This window comes from Rhinoraja longicauda, chromosome 11 (genome assembly GCF_053455715.1).
Source record: "Rhinoraja longicauda isolate Sanriku21f chromosome 11, sRhiLon1.1, whole genome shotgun sequence".
Classification (NCBI taxonomy): Eukaryota; Metazoa; Chordata; class Chondrichthyes; order Rajiformes; family Arhynchobatidae; genus Rhinoraja; species Rhinoraja longicauda.
Window position 1 is genome coordinate 41,484,312 of NC_135963.1, and position 14,783 is coordinate 41,499,094.

Here is a 14,783-nt window from a genome sequence, read left to right on the forward strand (position 1 = left end):
ATGAATGAGTCGGGTAAGGTCACAAGCAAACTGCGCCTTTCCACGCGGTGTCAATTTCTGGTCGAGTCGCAGCGTGAAGCTGTAGCTGGAAGTGGAGACCGTACCCCCCTACTGTTTTTTGTCACCTTCGGGCTGCACACTCCCCGGGACTTTGCGCTGACTCTGGGTCCCCATCTCCCCAACTCAGAGGGCAGCTGCCGCTAGCATACACCTCCCAGGGTGTTGGAGGGAGAGGAACCCAGCATTCGATTCCCTAATGTCACAGGAAACGCAGGAGGCACCCGGTGTAATGCAATGTGGAAACGGGAGTTTAGGCACATAGTCTCTCACAGATGTGTGTATCCCAACTGGGGCCTCTCTGTGAATATCATTTCTGACATCCAGTGACCGTGCCCACTGGTCTGTCGTATGCACAAGTACAATGATGCGCAGGTACGGTGAAAAGCTTGCTTACAGCAACATCACAGGCACATAGTCTCAATCAACATAAAATGTACAGATATTCTGCAAGAGAGTGAAAAGACAAAGACTGCAAAACAAAAACAAGACTGTAGAACAAAGTACAAGTCACAAACAAGTCCATATAGTTGATTTATTCACAAAATGCTGGAGTAACTCAGCAGGTCAGGCAGCATCTCGGGAGAGAAGGAATGTGTTCCGTGGCTGAAGGGCCCTTGGGATTGTGATAGTTGGTTCAAGAACCTAATGGTTGTTGGAAAGTAGTTCCTGAACCTGGTGGTGTGGGATTTCAGGTTTCTGTACCTCCTGCCAGACGACAGCAGGAAGCATTGCCCGGATGATAGATGTTGCACTCTCGAGCCTCGTGTAGGTGTATAAAATCATGAGGGAAATAGATAAGGTGAATGCACGATGTCTTTTACCAGGGTCTGAAACCAAAAACTAGAATGCAGAGCTTAAAAGTGAGGGGAAGATGACTAAATCTATTAGTGAGCTGAGGGGCAACTTTTTCATACTGAGGGTCGTGGCTGCATGGAACAGGCTGCCAGGTGAAGTAGTTGAAGCAGATACTATAACAATATTTAAAAGACATTTGGATAGGAAAGATTTAGATTGATATGGTCTGAATGTGCACAAATGGGACTAGCTTAAATGAGGCATCTTGGTCGGCATGAAGGTGTCGGGCTCAGGGACCTGTTTCCATGCTGTGTGACTCTGTGACTCTGAGTGATGCATCATCATTGCCACTTATATTATCCACGTTCACTTGTAGTTGTTAGAGCACAAGCTGTGCCACTGCTGTCGAGCATCTGGTCAGCTTATTCTGAAATTGTCTCTTCACGTTCATGTTGGCTTTCAGTAGGTCCTTCCTGGGCTTCTTGTGTGACTCTGCGTGGTTAATCCTAAATGCCAAAGACTGGTACTCAATAGATTTTGAATCTATTGATTCATCTAGGGCTTGTGGTTGAAGAAGACTTGGATTTTTTTTTGTAGGTGGACATTTATCCACAAATGTATTTCTCAGTGATCACTAGCATATTCATTCGGGTCCTCTAACGAATCCCTTGTACGAGACCCAGTCCTGCGATTCGAAGCAGTCCTGTGAGTACCCCTCTGGTTAGGCGATGGGCATCTTAGGCCATCCCATGGAACAAGGGTGTCTCATTTTCACTCCAAGGTCCTGAGTCCTGAGGAGGCTGGTGTGTGTGGCCAGTGTGGGAACTCCAGACTGGGGGATCCACAGACAGGACTGGAGTTCCCCACACTGGCCACACACACCAGCCTCCTCAGGACTCAGGACCCAAGGTAAACAACAACCTGAAGGCTTCTCCTTAATTTTAACCCTTCATAGGCTGAAGATTCCCAGGAGTGGTTAGGAATGGCTTAGAACACATCTTTGAAGCTGTTCCTCTGTCGACCTCTTCCCGTAGCACAGCTCGGTGACGGTTTTGGGAGTCCGGTGTCAGATGTGCAAACAGTGTGACGTGGCTGACAGAGTGGAGGCACATTAGATGACAGATGCTGGAATCTGGAGCAAAAAAACCCAAATGACTGGAGGAACTCAGCGGGTTTAATAGTGTCTGTGAAGGCAGAGGGATGTTATACTGCCTGCGATCTCTTTTACATTCTCAGTCCCATTGAGTAGTGTAAAGGGGAGAGTTGTCCAGTGGGAAACTCTGCTTGGCCGTGCTGTATACAATGAGGCATGGGGAATGCAGGCATGTAGGCAGCAGACTGAGGTGGAGGATGGACAGTTTGTAAACAGAGCAACAAGCTGAGAGAAGAGAGTTACAGTCTGGAATCTGACCTCGAAGCTCGTGTTAGTCTGCAGTAAGCTCCTGATGAAGTCTCTGTTGTGGCAAACTCAGTTGCTTTTGCAATGGTTCGGGGGGGAGGTGTTTGACCTGATGCCCTGGTTGAACTGGCGACCCTACACTACAACCAGATGAACGTGAGATTCCTGTGGATCGGATCGCCCCAGTTCACCTCTTGATTTCTTGCTTGTTTTCCAGCTCGTAAGATTTTTCCCAAGCTGTTACACAACAATATATTTGTGGATTTCTTAAACACTTTTCTCAACCTACCGGTGAGTGATAATCTTCTGTATGGCTCCCCTTCTCCTGCAAACAGTGAGTGCCAAATCAAGTCTGTGAGTCTGGAGGTAACACTTTGGGGGATGGAGAGAGAGCTCCAGGTATTAATCCGTTAAAAATTATGCTGTTCCCATAGTATCTCCTCCAAACAAATCTGAAGTTCAGGTATCATCTGTGGAGGGAAATGGACAGCCAATGGTTTGGGTCGAGAATCTTCATTATTGCAGTACTGAGGTAGTGCCACACTGCCAGAGATGCTACCGTTTTACACAATAGACAATGGGTGCAGGAGTAGGCCATTCGGCACTTCGAGCCAGCACCGCCATTCACCGTGATCATGGCTGATCATGCACAATCTGTACCCCGTTCCTGCCTTCTCCCCATATCCCCTGACTCTGCTATCATTAAGAGCTCTATCTAACTCCCTCTTGAAAGCATCCAGAGAATTGGCCTCCATTGCCTCCTGAATTCCACACCTTCACCACTCTCAGAGTGAAAAAGTTCTTCCTCATCTCCGTTCTAAATGGCCTACCCCTTATTCTTAAATTGTGGACCCTGGTTCTCGACTCCCCCAACATCGGGAACATGTTTCCTGCCTCTAGCGTGTCCAATCCCTTAATAATCTTATATGTTTCAATAAGATCCCCTCTCATCCTTCTAAATTCCAGAGTATACAATCCCTGTCGCTCCAGTCTTTCAACATACGACAGTCCCGCCATTCCGGGAATTAACCTCGTGAACCTACGCTGCACTCCTTCAATAGCAAGAATGTCCTTCCTCAAGTTTGGAGACCAAAACTGCACACAACACTCCAGGTGTGGTCTCACTAGGGCCCTGTACCACTGCAGAAGGATCTCTTTGCTCCTATACTCAACTCCCCTTGTTATGGCCAACTTTCCATTGGCTTTCTTCACTGCCTGCTGTACCTGCATGCTTCCTTTCAGTGACTGATGAACTAGGACACCCAGACCTCGTTGTACGTCCCCTTTTCCTAACTTGACACCATTCAGATAATAATCTGCCTTCCTGTTCTTACCACCAAAGAGGATAACCTCACATTTATCCACATTAAACTGCATCTGCCATGCATCCGCCCACTCACACAACCTGTCCAACTCACCCTGCAACCTCATAGCATCTTCCTCACAGTTCACACTGCCACCCAGCTTTGTGTCATCTACAAATTTGCTAATTTGTGTCATCTGCAAATTTTTGCTGTGGCCTTACAGTGCGTTCTTATCTATCCCCTCTGCTGCTTTCGAAAATATTTCTTCCACACAGAAGAGTTCATTCTCATGTCACAAGAACTCCAGAATATAGGAGTAGGAGGAGGCCACTCGGCCCCTCAAACTTACCTCATCATTCAATGTAAAGATAGACACAAAAAGCTGGACTATCTCAGCTTCTCTGGAGCGAAGGAATGGGTGACGTTTCAGGTGATGTTAGTTGATCTGTCCCGAGACTCAACCTCCTCTTTTGTGCCTGTTCCCTCCAGCCCTCAATTCCATGGCCTTTCATAAGTTTGTCTACCTTTTCTTTAAATACCCCCAGATATCTCGTGTCTACAACATTGTGTCCTGAGCAATATTTATTCCTCAATCAAATCTTCTCATTGAATGGTCATTCTTTCATTGCTTTTAGTGTGTACTGACTCAACAGGTCAGGCCAGGCTGCATCTGTGGGAAGAGAAACAGAGATAATATTTCAGAATGAAAATTTATTTTAGATTTTCAGCATCTGAAGATTTTTACTGACTCTGTGATTTGCCAGTGAGCAATATTTGTGCTGCACTTAGGTTTGACTATTCCATGGTTAGCTCTCAGTGGCTGAGGTTTGCCAAGCAATGTTCATTGAAAGAAATATTTCTCTGAGAGGCAGCAGTAACCGTGCTGTGGTTTGGTTTTCAGGTATTTGGACAGACTCCAGTCTATATTTTAAAAGACAAATCTTGGGAGTTTCAGCCTGAACTGCCATCCAACCAGGTGAGTCTGCACCGTGTCCACGGATGTGTTCAAACAGAGCCTTTCCCCTGCAGAGCAGCTCGTGAAGCCGAGCGATGTGCGTTCCAGAGACCCACAGATGGTGAGATCTGCCCTGGCAGTCCTGCACTCGGGAACACAGACCTCCACAGGAGATGGGAGCTTGAAGGGTGTGAATTTGAGGGTGTAGGGATGTGAGTGTGACGGTGTGGCTATCGGTGTGAGTGTGGGGGTGTGAATGTGACAGCGTGAGTGTGAGGTGAAGGTGCGAGTGTGATGGTGAGGGTGTGAGTGTGTAGGTGTGAGTGTGACAGTGAGGGTGTGAGTGTGACAGTGAGTGACCGTGTGTGTGTGTGGGTGCGACTGTGAGGGTGTGAGTGTGATGGTGTTGTGCTGGGGCGGTGTGAGTATGTTGGTGTCAGTGTGAGGGTGTGGATGTGAGGGAGTTAGTGTTGGAGTGTGGAGTGTCACGAGACAAGAGTGTTTTATTGTCAAATGTCTTGAAACGGAACAATGAAATTCTTGCTTGCATCAGCGTAAGAGCAATGTAAACAAGTATTCAAAGTATGTAAATATTTGAGGATGTGAATGAGTGTGAAGCTGTGATGGTGTGAGCATGAGGGAGTGAGTGATGGTGAGGGTGTGTTTCAGGGTGTAATGGTGAGGGTGAGTGTGAGTGAGAAAGAGCAAGTGCGAAGGTGTGTTTGTGAGGGTGTTTGTGTGTGTGTCCGTGTGTGTTGGAGGGTGTGAGGATGTGAGTTGGTGTGAGCAAGTATGAATGTGAGTGAGCTTTTGAAGGTGGGGATGTGAATGTGTGAGTGTGAATAATGAACAGTAATTACATCGCAGAATATATGAAGTTGCAAGAGGCTTGAAAATAGGGGCAAGATTAGAAGTACATTGGTAAGTAAAGTCAGAGAGACTGAAGCTTTGGGAGAACAATGGTGGACTGCTCTGGGGTAAACCCACAAATTCATACTGAGCAGGTCAGAAGAAACCGCAGTGAACCGCAGTAAGTGTGAATTCACTGATCTAACCTGCGCTCACAGATCAGATGACTACCGCACTGCCCTGGTTGCCCATTGACCATGGACTCCCACCACTGGGTTCCTGGTATTAATAGCTGCCTCTGTCAAAAGAAAGACTGGTTGTTGTGCTTGACCTCAGAATGGACACATGGACGGGTTTCTGAAGTGGCTGGAAGAGCATCGTTTGCAGCATTTCCTGAAGACAGACCTGTACCTTCACTTCATTTTGTGCCAGTTGTTGCTGGGCATGGCTTTGCCCACCCTGTCAGGTGAGTGCGGCCCAAACATTTTACCTGCTGCAGTCTAAACACTTCCATACATTTTACCCAGAGTCATTGAGTCATACAGAACGATAACAGCCTTTCAGCCCAACCTGCCTATGCTGACCAAGATGCCCCACCTACACTAATCCAACCTGCCCACATTTGGCCCATATCCCTCTAAACCATTCCTATCTATCTACCCTCACCACCCTCAGTGTGAAAAATACTTTGTGCATTTACCCTATTTATTCCCCTCATGAGCTTATACACCTCTATAAGATCAACCCACAGCCTCCTACGCTCCAATGTATAAAGTCCTAGCCTGCCCAATCTCTCCCTATAGCTCAGGCCCTCAAGTCCTGACAACATCCTTGGAAATCTTCTCTGCATTCTTTCCAGCTTAACGCCATACTTCTTACAGCAGGATGACCAAAAGTGAACATGATACTCCAAATGCAGCCTCAGCATTATCTTGTACAGTTGTAACCTCACATTTGCGAGAAATAGTATTGGGTAGACTAATGGGACTGAAGGCTGATAAATGCCCAGGGCCTGATGGTCTGCATCTCAGGGTACTCAAGGAGGTGGCTCTGGAAATAGTGGATGCATTGGTGATCATTTTCCAATGTTCAATAGATTCAGGATCAGTTCCTGTGGATTGGAGGGTAGCTAATGTTATCCCATTTTTCAAGAAAGGAGCGAGAGAGAAAAGGGGGAATTATAGACCAGTTAGCCTGACATCGGTGGTGGGGAAGATGTTGGAGTCAATTATTAAAGAGGTAATAACGGCGCATTTGGATAGCGGTAAAAGGATTGGTCCAAGTCAGCATGGATTTATGAAGGGGAAATCCTGCTTGATTAATCTTCTGGAATTTTTTGAGGATGTGACAAGTAAAATGGATGAAGGAGAGTCAGTGGATGTAGTGTATCTAGACTTTCAGAAAGCCTTTGATAAGGTCCCACAAGGTAAGGTACCTTAAGGTACTAATTTTGGTGAGCAAAATTAGAGCACATGGTATTGGGGGTAGGGTGTTGACATGGATAGAGAATTGATTGGCAGACAGGAAGCAAAGAGTAGGAATAAACGGGTCCTTTTCAGAATGGTAGGTGAGTGGAGTGCCGCAAGGCTCGGTGCTGGGGCCGCAGCTGTTTACAATATATATTAATGATTTGGATGATGGAATTAGAAGTAACAGTAGCAAGTTTGTGGATGACACAAAGCTGGGTGGCAGTGTGAACTGCGAAGAGCATGTTAGGAGGTTGCAGGGTGACTTGGACAGGTTGAGTGAGTAGGCAGATGCGTGGCTGGTGCAGTATAATGTAGATAAATGTGAGGTTATTCACTATGGCGGCAAAAACAAGGAGGCAGATTATTATCTCAATGGTGTCAGATTAGGTAAAGGGGAAGTGCAACGAGACCTTGGTGTCCTTGTACACCAGTCACTGAAAGTAAACGTGCAGGTACAGCAGGCAGTGAAGAAAGCTAATGGCGTGTTGGCCTTCATAACGAGAGGATTTGAGTATAGGAGCAAAGAGGTCCTTCTGCAATTGTATAGGGCCCTGGTGAAACCACATCTGGAGTATTGTGTGCAGTTTTGGTCTCCTAATTTGAGGAAGGACGTCCTTGCTATTGAGGCAGTGCAGCGTAGGTTCATGAGGTTAATCCCTGGGATGGCGGGACTGTCATATGAGGAAAGATTGGAAAGGCTGGGCTTGTATTCACTGGAGTTTAGAAGGATGAGAGAGGATCTTATAGAGATGTATAAAATTATAAAAGGACTCGACAAGCTAGATGCAGGAAAAAAATTCCCAATGTTGGGGGAGTCCAGAACCCATGGACATAGTCTTAGGATAAAGGGGAGGCCATTTAAAACTGAGGTGAGAAGAAATTGTTACACCCAAAGAGTTGTGAATTTGTGGAATTCTCTGCCACAGAGGGCAGTGGAGGCCAATTCACTGGATGAATTTAAAAGAGAGTTAGATAGAGTTCTAGGGGCTAGTGGAATCAAGGGATATGGGGAGAAGGCAGGCATAGGATACTGATTGTGGATGGTCAGCCATGATCACAATGAATGGCAGTGTTAACTCGTAGGGCCAAATGGCCTCCTATGTTCACTTTATGTTTTTCTATGTTTCGATGTTTCTATCCCAACTTCTATACTCAATATCCTGACTGATGAAGGCTAATATACCGAAAGCCTTCTTGACCACCCTATCTACCTGTGATGCCACTTACTTTCTCCCTCTCCCTTTCTCCCTTTCTCCCTTTCTCCCTTTCTCCCTTTCTCCCTTTCTCCCTCTTTCCCTCTCCCTCTCCCCTCTTTCCCTCTTTCCCTCTTTCCCTCTTTCCCTCTTTCCCTCTTTCCCTCTTTCCCTCTTTCCCTCTTTCCCTCTTTCCCTCTTTCCCTCTTTCCCTCTTTCCCTCTTTCCCTCTTTCCCTCTTTCCCTCTTTCCCTCTTTCCCTCTTTCCCTCTTTCCCTCTTTCCCTCTTTCCCTCTTTCCCTCTCCCACTCCCTGTCACCGGTGTTTCTGCAACAACATACTTTTGCTCCCTTTGAAATGTTTCTTTCTCCTTGGAAAGTATTCCCTTTATGTTTTCTGAAATATCCCTCATTATGTGTGCTGCATCTTGACTGACTGAGCCTGTAACTTGACTTGCCTACTCACTTTACCTCTGCTCCATGCTGTTAGTAATGCCCTAATTTATTTTTAAACTACTCATCTTGAATCCATTCTGCTCTTCCTCAAATTAAATTGGAGAGTAAGTTTCCACTTGTGGGAGAGTCTAGAACTAGAGGCCATTGCCTCATCATAAAAGGACGTACCTTTAGAAAGTAAATGGGGAGGAATTTCTTTAGTCAGAGGATGGTGAATCTGTGGAATTCATTGCCACAGATGGCTGTGAATAAATCATTGGGGTTGAGAGAGAAAGATAGATCAGCCACGATTGCATGGCAGAGTGCACATGATGGATTGAATGGCTTCATTCTCCTCCTATAACTTATGAACATATGAAATATAAAATCACCCACTTAATGACTGCAGTCACCTGGGGATGACTTCACTGTAAAGTCTTTCATTTTGACTAATTACACAATAGCAAGTCTAGAACAGTCTGCTCTCTGGTTGGATCCAGGGCCTGCTATCCTGAGAATTTATCTCCAAAACACTAATTTTTCCCTATCCAGGCTGCCTTTGCCCAACTGTCATTCTGCATAGAGATTAAAATCGCCCAAGATTATAACTGTTCCTTTCTCACTAGCTCCTGTTACTTCATCCTTTACACTCTGCCTGATCCTGTGGTTACTGTCAGGGCCCTAAACTCCAATCCCATAGGTGACCTCTTGCCTTTACTATTTCTCATCTCCACCAACCACTCAGTCCTCCTTGTCATCAGAACTACCATCATCGCTCTCTATTACGCTAAGATCACAAGATTACCGCTGCACCTTTGAGTTTGTATCTTGCTCTTGGGTTTTTCTTCCAGTTCCCAGCTTACTAGTTGCAATATTTCTGTTTCATAGTAACCAAAATTGAAACTGTGCCTCAGGAATCGTTGGGATCGTTGGAATCTATCTCAACATTGCAGTTCTCTGAAGACAGCCTGTCCTCTGATTCCATAAGCAGTAAAACAGAGGAGTCCAGTACCCAGCTAGACCATGATGCCAAGAGTGAGTACCAGAATTTAGGGGCATTCTCTTTGTCACCCCCAACTGTTCTGGAATTGGGGCAGTACGGTGGCGTAGCGATAGAGTTGCTGTCTTCCAGCGCCAGACACATGGTTCGGTCTTGTCTACGGGTGCTGTCTGTACGGAGTTTATACGTTCTCCCCGTTACTTTGTGTGTTTTCTCCGGGTGCTCCGGTTTCCTCCCACAATAAAAAGACGTGAAGGTTTGTAGGTTAATTGTCTTCGGTAAGAATTGTAAATTGTCCCTTGTGTACTGCTCATGTATGAGGTGATCGCTGGTACAACTGTGACATAATGTCATGACTTTTATACCCAATGTCAAGGGTACCACTACTGATCAAGGACAATGTACCAAAAGCCTTCTTTCAATCTCTCTGGGTCTAAATCCTGGAACACCCTCCCCAACTGTGGGAACACCTTCGCCAGAAAGACTCCAGGGGTTAAAGAAGACAGGTCACCTCCAATTTCTGAGAAGTAATTAGGGATGGGCAGCAAACACTGGCCCTGCTACTAATAGCCAGATCCCAATAAAGTGAATGAACAAAACTAAATGTGGGGACTCGAGTGTGTTGTTTTCAACACACTGGTTCACGGGTCACCATGCCAGGTGGAGTAATTGATCCACTGAAAAGGCTTGCGGGCTGCCGGCTCCCTACTCCTGCCACTAACTCTTTCTGTTCTCATTATGTTCCAATAGAAAAGGCACTGCCGAGTGAAACATGGGATCACTGGCTGCTGAAACGCTGCATCGGGAGTGCACGGGGGATGAAGTGCTTTCGATCATTTCTCATGGGGACAAATGGTAGGCGAATCCCATGGGATGCAACGATGGGAGGAGGTGCAGGTGGAAATAGGCCCCATCACCCTGGGCAGTCTTGTTCCCATCGTGTGTGCGTGTGCGTGTGCGAGTGCGTGTGCGTGCGCGTGTGTGTGTGCGTGTGCGTGCGCTACTCGCTGTGGTATGTGTGCCGGAGTTCAGAGCATGGCCCGGCAGTGACAGGGGATGTTGATGTGTTGTGCAGGAGCAGAGCTGGCGGAGTTCTGGGTGAGGATGGAAAGGATGCTGCAAATCGACGAGACTGACGTCAACCAGCGAGACCAGTACTTTGCTCAGCTCCGCACGTTACGTGCCACTCACCTGCAGGATGGGTCCGTCGTGATGTCCACCTGCGGAGGTTTTACTGGTAAGGGGTTGACGGGCAACCAGTCAAATGGAACGAGTCGTCCTGCATCAAAAGCCGCAGTGCCTGCTGGGTCACTCATGGATTAATTTCTCTGGGTCTGTCCCTCAGTATACTCCATGTTACTGCCACATGCTGCGGCAGTCTCTGTGAGCAGCAGATAGACAATAGACAATAGACAATAGATGCAGGAGGAGGCCATTCGGCCCTTTGAGCCAGCACCGCCATTCAATGTGATCATGGCTGATCATTCTCAATCAGTACCCCGTTCCTGCCTTCTCCCCATACCCCCCGACTCCGCTATCCTTAAGAGCTCTATCTAGCTCTCTCTTGAATGCATTCAGAGAATTGGCCTCCACTGCCTTCTGAGGCAGAGAATTCCACAGATTCACAACTCTCTGACTGAAAAGGTTTTTCCTCATCTCCGTTCTATACGGCCTACCCCTTATTCTTAAACTGTGGCCCCTGGTTCTGGACTCCCTCAACATTGGGAGGAGTCGGCCGCTGGACTTAACATCGCCCGGTGCGGCTCGGCCGCGGGACGTTTCAGTGCCCGGTGCGGCTCGGCTGCGGGATGTTTCAGTGCCCGGTGCGGCTCGGCTGTGGGACGTTTCAGTGCCCGGCGTGGCTCGGCTGCGGGACTTAACATCGCCCGGTGCGGCTCGGCCGCGGAACGTTTCGGTGCCCGGTGCGGCCCGGTGCGGCCAGGTGCGGCCCGGTGCGGCCCGGTGCGGCTCGGCCGCTGGACTTAACATCGCCCGGTGCGGCCGCGGGACGTTTCGGTGCCCGGGGCGGCTCGGCCGCGGGGCCTTCCATCCTCTTGCGGGGGCTGTGCGTGTCAGTTGCATCGGTAGGGGTCGAGCTGCCTGTCCGTGGGTGCGGGGGGAAGAGAGTGGAAGTTTTGTTGCCTCCATCACAGTGAGGGGGTGTTTGGAGTCACTGTGATGGATGTTTGTGTTGGGGTCGGGTGTCCTGTGTTTTTTTTCTTTTTGCTGTGTTTTGTGACTGCTGAAATTCCGTTCGGTGTTGTGCCGAATGACAATAAAGTGTTGTTATGTTATGTTATGCTATGTTGGGAACATGTTTCCTGCCTCTAACGTGTCCAATCCGTTAATAATCTTATACTTTTCGATAAGATTGCCTCTCATCCTTCTAAATTCCAGTGTATACAAGCCTAGTCGATCCAATCTTTCAACATACGACAGTCCCGCCATTCTGGGAATTAACCTAGTAAATCTACACTGCACGCCCTCAATAGCAAGAATATCCTTCTTCAAATTTGGAGACCAAAACTGCACACAGTACTCCAGGTGCGGTCTCACTAGGGCCCTGTACAACTACAGGACTTCTTTGCTCCTATACTCAACTCCTCTTGTTATGAAGGCCAACATTCCATTGGCTTTCTTCACTGCCTGCTATACCTGCATGCTTCCTTTCAGTGACTGATGCACTAGAACACCCAGATCTCGTTGTACGTCCCCTTTTCCTAACTTGACACCATTCAGATAATACTCTGCATTCCTATTCATACCACCAAAGTGGATAACCTCACACTTATCCACATTAAACTGCATCTGCCATGCATCCGTCCACTCACACAACCTGTCCAAGTCACCCTGCAACCTCATAGCATCTTCCTCACAGTTCACACTACCACCCAGTTTTGTATCATCTGCAAATTTGCTAATGGTACTTTTAATCCCTTCATCCAAGTCATTAATGTATATTGTAAATATCTGCGGTCCCAGCACCGAGCCTTGCGGTACCCCACTAGTTACTGCCTGCCATTCTGAAAGGGACCCATTTATCCCCACTCTTTGCTTTCTGTCTGTCAACCAATTTTCTATCCATGTCAGTACCCTACCTCCAATACCATGTGCTCTAATTTTGCCCACTAATCTCCTATGTGGAACCTTGTCGAAGGCTTTCTGAAAGTCAAGGTACACCACATCCACCGGCTCTCCCCTGTCAATTTTCCTAGTTACATCCTCAAAGAATTCCAGAAGATTAGTCAAGCATGATTTCCCCTTCGTAAATCCATGCTGACTCGGAACGATCCTGTTACTACTATCCAAATGCTCCGCAATTTCATCTTTTATAATTGACTCCAGCATCTTCCCCAGCATTGACGTAAGACTAACTGGTCTATAATTTCCCATTTTCTCTCTCCCTCCTTTCTTAAAAAGTGGGACAACATTAGCTACCCTCCAATCCACAGGAACTGATCCAGAATCTATAGAACATTGGAAAATGATCACCAATGCGTCCACAATTTCTAGCGCCACCTCCTTAAGTACTCTGGGATGCAGACCATCGGGCCCTGTGGCACAAAAGGCTGGAGTAACTCAGCGGGTCAGGCAGCATCTCTGGAGAAAAGGAATGGGTGACATTTCAGGTCTGAACCCTTGTTCGTACTCAAGAGCCCAACCATTTTCTAACAGATCTGTGAGCAGCAACCTCCAACAATAGCATTTCCACCTCTGAATCGAAAGGCTGAGCTACAAATCTTGCTCTTTCTTCTTTAAATCTTCTTTAAATCTTACTTCTTCTTGGTGTCACTTCAATCCCATGCTGACAGACTGCAACACTGTCAGATGTGCTGTTGTTTGTTGTTTTGTTAAACTCGGGACATAACTTCTTGTTTGGATGGATAGGTGCCCTTGGCACAGTTTTACAAGAAGTGGGATTTTCTCTTTGTATTCAGGCCTACTTTCTTCCTCACCACTGCAGGTAAATTAGATTTAATGACGACTTATGTCATCCATGATAGTGGGCTCTTGCCAAGTATAAATCACCTCTGTTTTTGTTGCAATTTTACGGTTGGCAGCATTTGGTGTTCATTAAAGATCTATGTGACTGCACGTGAACATTTGCAAATGGGACTGGTTTGGATGGAGTAAGTTGGTCAGCATGGACAGGTTAGGCTTGTTTCCATGCTGTGTGACTCTGAATCTTAGTACTGAATCTGACCCGGTAGTCACCCCTCTTTATAGTTCCCACCCTCCCCTATCTCTACACCCCCGCTCCTGGATGTTTCCCTGCAACTTACAGAAATTTATTTTTGTTCTATCTATATCTTTGCACTCTTTCCATTTGGCTCTGCACAGGATTCCCCCACCATTATCTACCTCACCCCATTCATTTCATTTCTTCATTGAAACCCACTGATTTAGATCCTACGTCTCACTGATGATAAAGTTTTTATCCAGAATGCTTAGAAGTCCAGTGCAAGAATTTTACTGGCCAGCGGTAGACTGTAATTCAGAACCCAACTGATTGTTTGAGACAATCAACTTCATTCAACTTGAATGTCTCCAAAGATTTGTCCCTGTCAGGTTGTCACAACTTTCATTGTTTGCAATTATTGTTCTTGTTGGTCTTTAGCCCTTGTGCTGTTGCTCTAATTTCCTGCTCTTGATTCACGTTGCATGCGGCATCTCTGATGATCTCCACCAAGGCTTCTGTTTACCGCACATCCCTCGCCTCTATTCCTGGTGGACAGGCTCATGTTTATCTTTTGACCCTTCCTGTGCTATTCAAGGCTGTTAATTCCCTCTCCGTTGCTCTCTCTTCCGTGTCCATGGCTTTCTTCCCTTCACAGCCCATCCAGCTGTGAATGTTTGGAAGCGGGAGAGCAAGGATAGGGCAAGAGAAGAAAGTGACTGATGTGCAATCAGGTCAGCTTTTCATTTTAAAATCAATGACTTGGATGTTGGTGTCGGGAGCCACGTCTCCAGGATTACTGATAAGTGGCACATAAAAATTGGGCAGTGCCATGCTGAGAGGATCCATGAGGATCTGAGAGGATCCATGAGTGTCCAGCCATGGTAAATGCCTTGGCCCCACTGCATCTCCAGGATGAGCCGGTGAGATCGGACAATCTGTTCCATTGCTGGACTCCAACTGAGGTATATTGTGGGAAGACAGATGGACTGTGATTCCCGTGGCAAATCCGCTCTTCCAAACTGGACACATTGGAATCTCCATTCATCTAAGTCGAGAATCACAACTGATGAGGAGGTAAGAGACACGTTGAGTTTCGAGTGTAGAAACAAAGAACTACAGGTGCTGCTTAATACACAAAATGGCAC

At 46.9% G+C, this 14,783-nt stretch overlaps 1 protein-coding gene across 1 annotated transcript in view; it reads left to right on the forward strand.

Moving 5' to 3' along the window:
• rgsl1 (regulator of G protein signaling like 1) overlaps positions 1-14,783 on the forward strand; it is a 62,615-nt gene continuing 47,832 nt past the window's right edge. Inside the window, exons 1-7 of the mRNA XM_078407845.1 lie at positions 1-13; positions 2,472-2,545; positions 4,460-4,534; positions 5,699-5,828; positions 9,347-9,493; positions 10,209-10,313; positions 10,534-10,695. Of these exons, the coding sequence (XP_078263971.1) occupies positions 1-13; positions 2,472-2,545; positions 4,460-4,534; positions 5,699-5,828; positions 9,347-9,493; positions 10,209-10,313; positions 10,534-10,695 (706 nt within the window). The remainder of the gene's footprint in view (positions 14-2,471; positions 2,546-4,459; positions 4,535-5,698; positions 5,829-9,346; positions 9,494-10,208; positions 10,314-10,533; positions 10,696-14,783) is intronic.